The 13,859-nt window shown below is 44.5% G+C and overlaps 1 protein-coding gene across 1 annotated transcript; it reads right to left on the reverse strand.

Moving 5' to 3' along the window:
• Nucleotides 1-3,749: 3,749 nt before the first annotated feature.
• LOC142663397 (uncharacterized) lies at nt 3,750-11,487 on the reverse strand. The gene is made up of 2 exons (XM_075842000.1): nt 11,423-11,487; nt 3,750-8,410 (listed from the first exon to the last, which is right to left on the reverse strand). Exon 2 carries the CDS (start codon nt 8,348-8,350, stop codon nt 5,492-5,494), a length of 2,859 nt encoding a protein of 952 aa, XP_075698115.1. The 5' UTR covers nt 8,351-8,410; nt 11,423-11,487; the 3' UTR covers nt 3,750-5,491.
• Nucleotides 11,488-13,859: the final 2,372 nt, after the last annotated feature.

Here is a 13,859-nt window from a genome sequence, read left to right on the forward strand (position 1 = left end):
TAAAAACTAAGAGTCATCCCGCTAAAAATAAGTCATCACACAGGTATGTCGGCGGAAATATAAAAAATTATGGCTCCTAGAATATGGCTACACACAAAAAAAAATGATTGTGTGAAAGTAGTAAAACATAAAACACTATGTAAATTTGGTATCACCGTAATCGTAAGGACCCGCAGAATACAGTTATTATGTTATTTATACCACAAGGTAAAAGGCGTAGATTTAAGACGCAAAAAAGACAGTTTTTTTCCCATTAACCCCTAAAAAAGTTAATCAATAAATTAGATGTGCCCCAAAATGGTGCCATTAAAAAATACAACTTGTCCCACAAAAAAACAAGCCCTTACACGGCTATGCCTAGGGAAAAACAAAAAAAGTTATGGCTTGTGAAAAGCATCGATTAAAAAACGGAAAAAAATTGCTTCGTCATTAAGGCCCAAAATGGGTTGGTCACTAAATGGTTAAATTAGCTCAGACTGCCAGCCAGATTCCTAAAATAATTCAGAGCCCTAAATTAATTTACACCCTCAATCAGCCTCCTGAATTAATTTCATCTCGTGGCCAGACCCCTAAATAAATTCAGACTGCCAACCAGACCCCTAAATTATTTCAGACCCTTAAATTCATACCCTTGAACAGAAACCTAAATTTACTCACACCCCCAAATTAATTCAGTCTTTTGTACATACCCCTAAATTAATTCAGACATCTGACAAGTCTACTAAATAAATTCAGACCCCAGACCCGACCCCTAAATTAATTCAGGCCCCAGGACAGACCTCTAAATTAAATTGAATCCCAACCTGACGCCTCTTCTCCTTTGTGCGCGTCTTCCTGTCGGGCGCTGATCAGCGTCAGAATGTTGTGTGCCGCGGTGCATACATTATATCACCAGCGTCAGGACATTGTATGCGCCATCAGACACAACGTTGTGATTAGCCAGCGTCAGTCTTGTGAAGAAGGGCCCCAGCGTTAGTTACTATGGAAAAGGGGACGGGCCCTGCAATACTGTATAATGAGGCACGTGCCTTTCCCCAAATTATCTATGGGTATCAGCAGCGGCGGTGTACCGTGACAACAGTTGGGCACCTTTCTTTTTTTTTTTTTAAATGATCCGGTGCCCTTGATGGGAATACCAGCTATACTGCCCTGTATATGGTATTCAATGTTGTATAGTAACATTTGTGGAGATTACAAATACCTCTTATTTTTCGATGTTAATATGTAATTTTTTGTGTTGAGCATATGAGGAATACACCAATAATCTGGCGATCCCCTCACCTGCCACGCAGCAGAAAGCCTAAGATTTAGAAAAACATCAAGGTTGCAATGAAGAAGCTAAAATGGATGTACGTTAAAAATGAAAATTTGTCTTACCTTATCTGAAGTGAATAAATTCCTATTTATAAGTAAATGGCTTCTATCGTCTTGTCACGCCTCTTGTATTGTTAGAACTGTCTATATCCCGGTGACCTTCTAGAATAACATCAGCTGCCTGATAACCGGGGCTGGCCAATTAATCGGAAAAAATAAACAAACCGAAACTCAGTGCAGGTGAGTGATGTCATCAAGCGCTTTCCGTTTTTTTTTACCTGTATAGACAGTCTTTGCGTTTTCAGGACGCAGATGCAGTTGAATCCAATGGTGCAGCAGGGAGCCGTCAGCTGCCTGCTCCACCATTCACTATGTAATGCCATCCGTGAGTGGCTCGGCACAGACAGGCACGATGCAGTAATACTATAGGGAAATTATACTGTATGGGGGCAGCTATGGGGGCATTATACTGCGTGGGGGCAGCTAAAGGGGTATTATACTGTGTGGGGGCAGCTAAAGGGGCACTATACTATGTGAGGGCAGCTATTTTTGATTATACTGTGTGGGGGCATTATACTGTGTGGGGACAGGTATAAGGGCATTATACTATGTGGAGGGCAGTTATGGGGGCATTATACTGTGGTTGGCACTATTCCAAATTATACTGTATGGGGGCACTATGGGGCATTATGCTGTGTGGGGGCACTATGGGAAATTATACTGCATGGGGGGCACTAAACTGTGTGGGGGCACTATGGGAAACTATACTGTATGGGGGCACTATGGGTCATTATTCTGTGTGGGGCAGTATCAGGAGGTATATTATCTACAGTAGTATACAGCAGGCTCAGGGGATGTGGCCTAAATTATAGTTCATTAATCGTATTCGAGGCTACATGTTCAATTAATCGTGATTTTGATCTAGGTCTGTACCGCCCAGCCCTACTGATCACCTAGTTTGATAGAATCCACTCATTACTGACCACATAGGATGGAGCCAACAACCTAGTGGTCAACTGAGAAACCATCTGGTTATCCCGTAAATTGGTCTGAATTGGGCTGATTCTTCTCTCTCTGGAAATCTAATCGAGATTGTATTTTTTGGGTTTTTCCAAGTTGACTTATAGTCCATGTTTCAATATTCTGCTATGATTCTATAAGGCAAAAGAACTACTTCTCCTACTACCACTGAAAAAAAATAAAACTACAACCCCCAAGCCTGCCATAGACTGATTTTATGTAGCTTTCTGTTCCTAGACCAATCTCTACGGTGGTCTGAAAGTGTCTCCATTTTCTCCAGTCAACAATATGTCCCAGTGGTTCCCAACCAGTTCCATGGAACATGGTGATGGGTTTCGCAGAAGACGGCAGCAAGAGTTGTGAGTTCTACAGTCGGGGTGATTAGTGACTTGCACCTTTGTCCAGAACGACGATTGTCACTCGACAGTCGTGTCAAGGCCGAGACCGTAGGTGTGTTGCTTGGCTGTTTCCGTAACTCTTATCAATAGAATGGAGAGTCATGCGGCCACTTCTCTATTCATTCTCCACCTGGAAGTGTGTGCCTGTGGTTATGCAATAAATGTCGGAGATGGGAATAACCCTTTGACCTATTTGATCAGACTGAGAAATATTCCCCACATATCAAAAATGTGGATGTGTGGCCCATGGTGACCAACAATCTGCACGAACTAGTCAAATATGGAAGATAATGTAGAAGTCCCAAAGACACATCATCCATTGAACTTGTAAAAAATCATTGGGGTGTATTACACACCCGAGCAATATAAAACTTGCAGTGATGCAGCCACATAATTAGGGGGTTATACTTCGTAAAGAGCTTGTTTACGACCCCCAATAAATACATGAGTTGTGAAATATTAAGGACAGGGTATTCGAGAAGTGTTTCCTTTTTTTCAATTTCCGGCACAATACTTATGTTCAGCCAAGTGGGCAACAACTTGATGACTCCAAGAAAAAATGTATACAGGGTGACAAACTGCAGAGATACAAACAAGAACTTAAAGGGGTTGTCTGGGGCACGGGGTGGATTTTCATGCTGATAGGTCATCAGTATATGATCGGTGGGGTCCGACAACCGATCAGCTGTCTCCGGCAACAAATGTTATGCAGTGGTTGGTGCTGGAAGCAGATGGCTCCCAACCACTGTATAGCGGCCGTCCTGCAGCTCTGCTATTGCTCACTTGATGGCTATACAGTGTACAGAGCCATCTGCTACCGGCACGACCACTGAAAAACTTTCGAAACCCCCCCCTTCCCGATAATATACCAATGAGCTATCCTGTGGATAGGTCAGCACTATGAAAAACCGTCCCAGGCCCAGACAACCCCTTTAAATGAGATATAGTCACCTCTGTAATCCGACTACTAAAACTTAAAGGTTGAATGTCAATTTGCGGGATTTTATTGAGCCAACAGATTACGTTCAACATGAAAATCACACAAACAGCCAAAATAAAAGTGACCTTTGTTGCTTACTGGCACATTTTGAGAAAAATTTTCTAAAATAACTCATTTTTACTGCCCAATTGTGAAGGTCTCCGCCATAATTAGAATAAATAATAGATTACAAATATAACTGCAAAGTATTTGACACAGTTGGGAACCTTCTTCCTATATGCTCTCGACCAATGTCAACGACTATGTTAATGGCGATTTGTTGGGAGAGAAAATTGATGGCCAATTCTCAGGATAGGCCATCAATATCTAATCGGTGGGGGTACGACTCTAGGCACCCCCGCTGCCCAGCTGTTTTGAAGGGTGCCATGGTGGTAGTGCGAGCGCTGCTTCCCCTTCATCATTCAGGCTGCTTAATACTGTCAAACACTGACTCCCTTGTAGCGGCGGTGTACAGTATTACAGCCTAGGCCAATAATACTGTAATAATACGTAATACTGCGCACCACCGCACAAGCGTGTCGCGGTTAATAGTGATGAGCAGTAAAGGGAATGAAGGGAAAGCAGCGCTTGCAGGGGCGATGTGGCATCTTCAAAACAGTTGATCGGCGGGGTACCAAGAGTCGGACCCCCACAAATCATATATTGATGGCCTTTTTTGAGGATAGGCCATCAATTTTTTTTTCCTCCGGAAAATCGCTTTAAGTGTCTAGTTTTGAAAACAGTTCTTATTGACCTTCCTCACTTTTTCAGAGCGATGATCTACTACAGGCTATAAGTGCATACAAAATAAGAACAATACAAGTTCTCAGTTGTCCATAACTTATGTAAATTGACTTTAAAAGTACAAGTACAGCGTTTGGCTATTTCCGTCAGTCGCATAGACAGTGAATGGAGCGGTAGTGCACATGCTCGACCACCTTTTCATTCCAACTGGGTACTCGGGACCCCCTTTTCTGACATTCGGACCCACACTTTTGACTTCTAGTTAGTTGTAAGGGGTCCATTAAAGGAGCAACAGTTATGATAAATGCTATTCTATCCTTTAGGAGGTCTGTGGACATGTGCTATACACTGCTATCCTGCCCCCATTGTTTACACTGCTTAGCAGCTTTACTGTCGGCAGGGCTGGTTCAGGCAACGCGGTACCCAGCTCTGAAAGCGGTTGTCCGTTTTGAACAAGTATGTTTTGTTTCAAAGGATAAGTGACCACAAATTGATCTCAGGGGATTAGTGGGACTGGTATGGACTGGCCAGTGCACATTACAACTCACAGATTCCCTGGGTCCCCCAAATGAAAAGCTCTTTTTAATAGACACTTTCTGCTGAGGCTTATTGAGGAGTCTAAGGGCTTATTCACACGAATAGATGCTTTTCACGGCAGATTTGCCTCCGTGCGGGATGCAATTTCACAAATTCCTCATAGTCTTGGGTCTATTGAGGAATCCGTGAGAACGGGCAAAAATAGGACGTCCTAAATTATCACGGGCCGTTCACACGGTCCCTTAAAAACACGGCCGTGTGAATGGCCCCATAGAAGTACGTTGATTTTAATGCAGCGGTGTGACGGCCGTCACCCGGCCGATTCCGCCAGTCGTCTGAATAACCTCTAAGACAGAGGGAGCTTTGATAGCACATTTGAAAAATGCTCAAAAGTTTATACAGACTTTCAAATCATTATCGTGAGATACGTTTGGTCTCAAAAAACCATTATAATATAAACGGAGTAATATAAAACTATGCGGCGAAAAATGTTCATGAATCATTTGGAGGAACGCCGTTTTTCCCCCTTATGTATTTTCACGTGTCGATTCAAAGTGCACTTCTGGCCAAAAGTTTTACCACACTCAGAACACAAATACGGTTTTTCTCCTGTGTGTATTCTCTGGTGCAGAATGAGATTTTGATGAATGCTAAAACTCTTGCCGCATTCTGGACATGAGTACGGCCTTTCCCCTGTGTGGACTCTTTGGTGGATGACAAAATCAGACTTCCGGGTAAAACACTTTCCACATTCTGAACAAAAACAAAGTTTCTCTCCAGTGTGGATTCGCTGGTGTAGAACAAGGTTTTGATGGATGGTGAATCGTTTTCCACATTCAGAGCAAGGGTAGGGCTTCTCCCCAGTGTGAACGCGTTGATGAACCCCAAAATCAGCCTTACGGGTGAAACATTTACCGCATTCTGGGCATGCAAATGGCTTTTCTCCTGAGTGGATCTTCAGATGTTTCACCAGCTGAGATTTATTGGTGTAACTCTTTTCACATACAGTACAAGGATATGGTTTCTCTCCTGTATGGAGTCTTTGATGGAAAACAAGACTAGAGTGAGTATTAAAACTATTGCCACATTCCGAACACGAAAATGGCTTTTCCCCGGTGTGAATCCTTTGATGGGTCACAAGATGTCCTTTCTGGGAAAACTTCTTTCCACAATCAGAACATGAGAAAGGCTTCTCTCCTGTGTGCGTCCGCTGATGTGCAATAAGTGGAGCCTTCTGAGAAAATCGCCTCTCGCATATATTGCATGAAAATGGCTTCTCCCCCGTATGAACTCTTTGATGTTTGCTATAGACGGACTTGTGGGTGAAACATTTCCCACATTCTGCACAAGAATATGGTTTCTCTCCCGTGTGGCCTCTCATGTGTAGTATGAGACTTGTTTGGGTATTGAAACATTTCTCACAGTGAGAACATGAGTAGGGTTTTTCTCCGGTGTGGATTCTCTGGTGGGTAATAAGGTTAGATCTTTGGGAGAAACATTTTCCGCAGTCTGGACAGGAGACCGGCTTCTCCCCTGTGTGGACTCTCTCATGTATGATAAGCTGTGCTCGTTGATTGAAGCCTTTCTCACAGTAAGAGCATGGATAGGGTTTCTCCCCAGTGTGGGTTCTTTGATGAGCTTCACATTGTTCCTGACGGAGGAAACATCTTCCACAAAAAGAGCAAGAAAATCTTTTGTCGTCCGTGTGGTACTTTTCATGGACAACCAATCTCGCCTTTTGTGAAAACCGTTTTCCGCAATAGAAACAAGCAAACGGCTTGTCCCCTGTGTGGGACCTCTCATGGACAGTAACATGGGACTTCTGAGAAAACCTTTTGTCGCAATACGAACAAGAAAATGGTTTTTCACCAGTATGGATCTTCTGATGTGCTGCGCACTGTTCCAGACGTGAAAAACACTTCCCACAATCAGAGCAGGAGAATGGTTTCACACCAGTGTGGGTTTTATGGTGCCTACTGAGATGTGATTTACGACTGAATTGCTTTTTACACACCGAACAAGAAAATGATTTTTCTTCTGGTTCATTCAAGTTTCCGTCTTCACTTTGCGACCATTCATCATTTAACTGCGAGTCTGTACATTCGGTGGACAAATAATTATCAGTATCTGTAGTGTCGTCGTCTTCGTCAGAAACCGACTCTTCTTTGATACGCACTAGTGTATATTCCGCGAGATTATCTTCTTCCGATGAAAGCGATTCCTCCTTAACGTGAACAGAAGTTAGAGGCGTGGAAAAGTCGCTGAGATTTCCTCTGTCACAGGACAAAGGTTCCGGCTTCACATGAGGAGGAAATTTTGTACGATCGATCGGCAAATCGACATCAGTGTCTTCTTCAGTTGTGTTCGATTCCTCTTTAATATGAAAAGGCGAATATTGTGTAATACCGAAAGGTGAGTCAATATCAGTGTCTTCCTCCTCTTTAATATGACTGGATGGGTATTGTTGTGTATGATCTGTGGGTGTACTAATGTTCGTGTCTGAGAGTTCCCCTTTATTATTTGAGACAGGTTCCTCTTTAATACAAGTAAATATATTAATTGTATGACTTTCAGATATATAATTATCCGGGGCTGTGAGGTTTTCTCCATCGAAGGACTCCTCCTTAATAAGAGCAGATGGATATCGTGCTTCATTTATGGATATATTGGGGACTGTGGGGATTGCTCCATCCGAAGAGACCGGTTTCTCCTTACTATGAGAAGGATTTCGTGCTTCATCTATGGATATATTGGGGACTGTGAGGATTGCTCCATCAGAAAAGACCGGTTCCTCCTTACTATGAAGAGATAGATATTGTGCTTCATATATGGATATATTGGGGACTGTGGGGATTGCTCCATCAGAAGAGGCCGGTTCCTCCTTACTATGAGGAGATGGATATCGTGCTTCATCTATGGATATATTGGGGACTGTGAGGATTGCTCCATCAGAAGAGACCGGTTCCTCCTTACTATGAGGAGATGGATATCGTGCTTCATCTATGGATATATTGGGGACTGTGGGGATTGCTCCATCAAAAGAGACCGGTTCCTCCTTACTATGAGGAGATGGATATCGTGCTTCATCTATGGATATATTGGGGACTGTGGGGATTGCTCCATCAGAAGAGGCCGGTTCCTCCTTACTATGAGGAGATGGATATCGTGCTTCATCTATGGATATATTGGGGACTGTGGGGATTGCTCCATCAGAAGAGGCCAGTTCCTCCCTACTATGAGGAGATGGATATTCTAGCGTATGATTTGTATCGATATCGGGTGCTGTACAATTTTCTTCATTACGCGTGAATGGTTCCTCCTTAATATGAGTAGATGAGATCTGGTTCACCAATTCCATAACACTGACCCTTATCCTCCGAATCCAGAGGGGAAGTCGTGTCTAATCCTAGATTATGATCTATGAAACCGAAAATAAAAGGGAATAAAAGACAAAAACAAATTATCATTTTGTGTAAAAAGGCTCTAAAAGTAAAAGTACCAAAGGGTCCTCCCGATACCACAATTTGGACTTCGATACCGATACTTTGTGTAGAATTGCGATTCTCGATACCAAAACAATACTTGAGAACAGAATAATTTTTTACATCCCGACGGTCACAACTTTTTTATTTTTTGCTCGACGCAGCTGTATGAAAGTTTGGTTTTCGCGGGACGAGTTGTACTTTATGAAGGTGACGTGTTTTGATACAGTTACATTAAAGTTTAATTTCTACAAATTTTTATTTTGGCAAAAATGTGGGAAAAGGTTTTTTTTTTTACCGCATACACCTGATATAGATTACGTTATAAATTACGCTATACATTTCTTGTGCCGGTTATTACAGTCGCGACGATACCAAATATGTGCACTATCTTAGGTATTGGGACTCATTTCAATAATGTTTATTGTAAAAAAAAAACGTGCATTTGTGTAATTTTTTTTACAAAAATTTTCTATTGAACGGGATTTTTTAAAATTAATTTTAGTTTTTGATTTTTTACCTTTAATGTACAGGCATATAGCTATATACTGATAGTACACAAGTGTATATCTATATACTGATAGTACACAGGCATATATCTATATACTGATAGTACACAGGCATATATCTATATACTGATAGTACACAGGCATATATCTATATACTGATAGTACACAGGCATATATCTATATACTGATAGTACACGGGCATATATCTATATACTGATAGCACACAGGCATATATCTATATACTGATAGCACACAGGCATATATCTATATACTGATAGTACACAGGCATATATCTATATACTGATAGTACACAGGCATATATCTATATACTGATAGTACACAGGCATACATCTATATACTGATAGTACACAGGCATATATCTATATACTGATAGCACACAGGCATATATCTATATACTGATAGCACACAGGCATATATCTATATACTGATAGTACACAGGCATATATCTATATACTGATAGTACACAGGCATATATCTATATACTGATAGCACACAGGCATATATCTATATACCGATAGCACACAGGCGTATATCTATATACTGATAGCACACAGGCATATATCTATATACTGATAGTACACAGGCATATATCTATATACTGATAGTACACAGGCATATATCTATATACTGATAGTACACAGGCATATATCTATATACTGATAGTACACAGGCATACATCTATATACTGATAGCACACAGGCATATATCTATATACTGATAGTACACAGGCATATATCTATATACTGATAGTACACAGGCATATATCTATACACTGATAGAACACAGGCATATATCTATATACTGATAGTACACAGGCATATATCTATATACTGATAGTACACAGGCATATATCTATATACTGATAGCACACAGGCATATATCTATATACTGATAGTACACAGGCATATATCTATATACTGATAGTACACAGGCATATATCTATATACTGATAGTACACAGGCATATATCTATATACTGATAGTACACAGGCATATATCTATATACTGATAGTACACAGGCATATATCTATATACTGATAGTACACAGGCATATATCTATATACTGATAGTACACAGGCATATATCTATATACTGATAGTACACAGGCATATATCTATATACTGATAGTACACAGGCATATATCTATATACTGATAGTACACAGGCATATATCTATATACTGATAGTACACAGGCATATATCTATATACTGATAGCACACAGGCATATATCTATATACTGATAGTACACATGCAGCGGTTACCTCAGTAACCTCAGTAACAACAGGAAATATGGTCAGACAGCCCTGGGGTCCTTCAATGGACCCCGGGCTGACTGCCCATATATGGTATGTCCCTCCATCGCATCACAGGGATTCCCTTAAATGCGGTCATTGGGGGCCCCCTTCTCATTTGCATGTACATTGTATAAGAATGAGGGGAGAAGAGGAGCGGTGAGGTGAACATCATTTTTTATTTGCCCTACCCTGCTACGCCAGAGAGGGAAATCTACGCAAGCTAGGAGCTGGCATAAATTTCCACAATAATTTCCGCCAACTTTCTGGCATAAATTTGTTAGGCCACCCCTGTTTCCGAAGTCACATCCCCTTTCCACAGAAGTGGCCCTTTTGCAACTGTCCAATCAGATTCCGGATAGTAAGTCAGATGACACAATGGAATGAACATATCCTCATGAATATTCATTAGCAGCCATTTTATTAACCCCTTTACGTCCACCCACAGTGTATGTACGTCATAGGGAAAGGGGGCTTGTACGGAGCGGGCTCACACCCTGCGCCATACGATACAGGCGTCAGCTGTATATCAGAGCCGACACCGCGCTCAAACTGATGAACCGCTCTCCAATCCCTCATACGGATATATAGACAGAAAAAAAATCATGGCTTTTGGAAGGTGGGGAGGAAAAAATGAAAATCCGAAAAATGGCTGGGAAGGGGTTAAAGTATATTTTTTTTTTTATGAAGAAAACGGATTTAAACCTCCACAATCCCTGTCATTTGTGCATATGTGAACACACCAGAAAAATTTAAAGGGGAGCTCTACCAGGTTGGAGTTGTCACGTTAAAATGTCTGCTAACAAACCGCCTGTCGGATGGAATCGGTGGTCAATTACAAATTCCTAAGAAAAGTGGGTGGGGCTGACAACGCTTGTCAATAGTGTGCAAGCCAGTGGAGCACCATGGTGGCGGCTCTCCCACTGAAATAAGTAAGTCTTGTAGTTCAATAACCAGGGACAGGTCACATTATGAGCTACAGGCGTTTATTTACGGTGTCTGGGCTCCATCACCCCCAATAATAGGTGTAACCGACCCCAGAAGTGATGCAGCCCTTTAACCCACTGGGAACAGCAACAAAAAAAACACGTAGTGGGCGGGGTCTAGAAAGAGAAAGAGTCACTGACCTGCCGCACATCCCCGCACACATGAAAGCCGAGAACCGGAAGCGCTCTCCTGATTCTAGTCCACTTCCGCCTTATGCGTTCCAACAGCGGCTTCCGCGTTCCAGGTGCTTTCAGACGTCGGTTTTTGCGAAGCTTTAAACAAGCTTTATTGTTCTTCTAAAAGGACACAGCCGATGGATTCCTGTATGTAGCGTTGGGAATGTAATAATAAACTGTACCACAAGGGGCGCTGCATGTATAATATGTCCGTCCCATTCACTTGCATTAGTGACGCAATGTAAGTCATGTGACCTGTCACTGTCTGCGATAGTCGCATGACTGCTAGGGTGAAGCAGACCAGTTCGCCAGTCCATACAACGCAATGGACTGGCGAATTTATTTACGTAAATTCGCCCAATGTGACTTTTAAACCTGGTGAATTAAAGGGACCTTACCGTAAATGCGTGTGATGGTAATTTATCCTAATAGTTGGCGAATTGTGAACTGCAAATAATAAGGGTGAGAACACGTGAAGCGGCGTCTGCATGTCGCCAAGAATAACACCCAGGTTCAGTGCGCGCAAATTACATTAAATTGTTAGTTAATGGTCGCACGATTTTGCAGGTAATAACACATTATACCCAGGGGAGAGAGAGGTGGACGCAGGGCGTGGTATTAAAGAGCGCATGAACGGTGTGACCGGGTGGAGCAGAGCGCAAAAACTGAAGGAGTTGGTGGAGCACTGCGCATTATTGGCAGGAGTGGGTGGAGCAGAGCGCATGAACGGCAGGTGTGGGTGGAGCAGAGCGCATGAACGGCAGGTGTGGGTGGTGCAGAGCGCATGAACGGCAGTTGTGGGTGGAGCAGAGCGCATGAACGGCAGGTGTGGGTGGAGCAGAGCGCATGAACGGCAGGTGTGGGTGGAGCAGAGCGCATGAACGGCAGGTGTGGGTGGAGCAGAGCACATGAACGGCAGGTGTGGGTGGAGCAGGGCGCATTAACGACAGGTGTGGGTGGAGCAGAGCGCCTGAACGGCAGTTGTGAGTGGAGCAGAGCGCATGAACGACAGGTGTGGAGCAGAGCGCATGAACGGCAGGTGTGGGTGGAGCAGAGCGCATGAACGGCAGGTGTGGGTGGAGCAGAGCGCATGAACGGCAGGTGTGGGTGGAGCAGAGCGCATGAACGGCAGGTGTGGGTGGAGCAGAGCGCATAAACAGCAGGTGTGGGTGGAGCAGAGCGCATAAACAGCAGGTGTGGGTGGAGCAGAGCGCATAAACAGCAGGTGTGGGTGGAGCAGAGCGCATGAACGGCAGCTATGGGTGGAGCAGAGCGCATGAACGGCAGTTGTGAGTGGAGCAGGGCGCATTAACGCCAGGTGTGGAGCAGAGCGCATGAACGGCAGGTGTGGGTGGAGCAGAGCGCATGAACGGCAGGTGTGGGTGGAGCAGAGCGCATGAACGGCAGGTGTGGGTGGAGCAGAGCGCATGAACGGCAGGTGTGGGTGGAGCAGAGCGCATGAACGGCAGGTGTGGGTGGAGCAGAGCGCATGAACGGCAGGTGTGGGTGGAGCAGAGCGCATGAACGGCAGTTGTGGGTGGAGCAGAGCGCATGAACGGCAGGTGTGGGTGGAGCAGAGCGCATGAACGGCAGGTGTGGGTGGAGCAGAGCGCATGAACGGCAGGTGTGGGTGGAGCAGAGCGCATGAACGGCAGATGTGGGTGGAGCAGAGTGCATGAACGGCAGGTGTGGGTAGAGCAGGGCGCATTAACGACAGGTGTGGGTGGAGCAGAGCGCCTGAACGGCAGTTGTGAGTGGAGCAGAGCGCATGAACGACAGGTGTGGAGCAGAGCGCATGAACGGCAGGTGTGGGTGGAGCAGAGCGCATGAACGGCAGGTGTGGGTGGAGCAGAGCGCATGAACGGCAGGTGTGGGTGGAGCAGAGCGCATGAACGGCAGGTGTGGGTGGAGCAGAGCGCATAAACAGCAGGTGTGGGTGGAGCAGAGCGCATAAACAGCAGGTGTGGGTGGAGCAGAGCGCATAAACAGCAGGTGTGGGTGGAGCAGAGCGCATGAACGGCAGCTATGGGTGGAGCAGAGCGCATGAACGGCAGGTGTGGGTGGAGCAGAGCGCATAAACAGCAGGTGTGGGTGGAGCAGAGCGCATGAACGGCAGGTATGGGTGGAGCAGAGCGAATGAACGGCAGGTGTGGGTGGAGCAGAGCGCATGAACGGCAGGTGTGGGTGGAGCAGAGCGCATGAACGCCAGGTGTGGGTGGAGCAGGGCGCATGAACGGCAGGTGTGGGTGGAGCAGAACGCATGAACGGCAGGTGTGGGTGGAGCAGAGCGCATGAACGGCAGGTGTGGGTGGAGCAGAGCGCATGAACGGCAGGTGTGGGTGGAGCAGAGCGCATGAACGGCAGGTGTGGGTGGAGCAGAGCGCATGAACGGCAGGTGTGG

The sequence above is a fragment of the Rhinoderma darwinii genome, chromosome 11 (assembly GCF_050947455.1).
Source record: "Rhinoderma darwinii isolate aRhiDar2 chromosome 11, aRhiDar2.hap1, whole genome shotgun sequence".
NCBI classification, from domain to species: domain Eukaryota; kingdom Metazoa; phylum Chordata; class Amphibia; order Anura; family Rhinodermatidae; genus Rhinoderma; species Rhinoderma darwinii.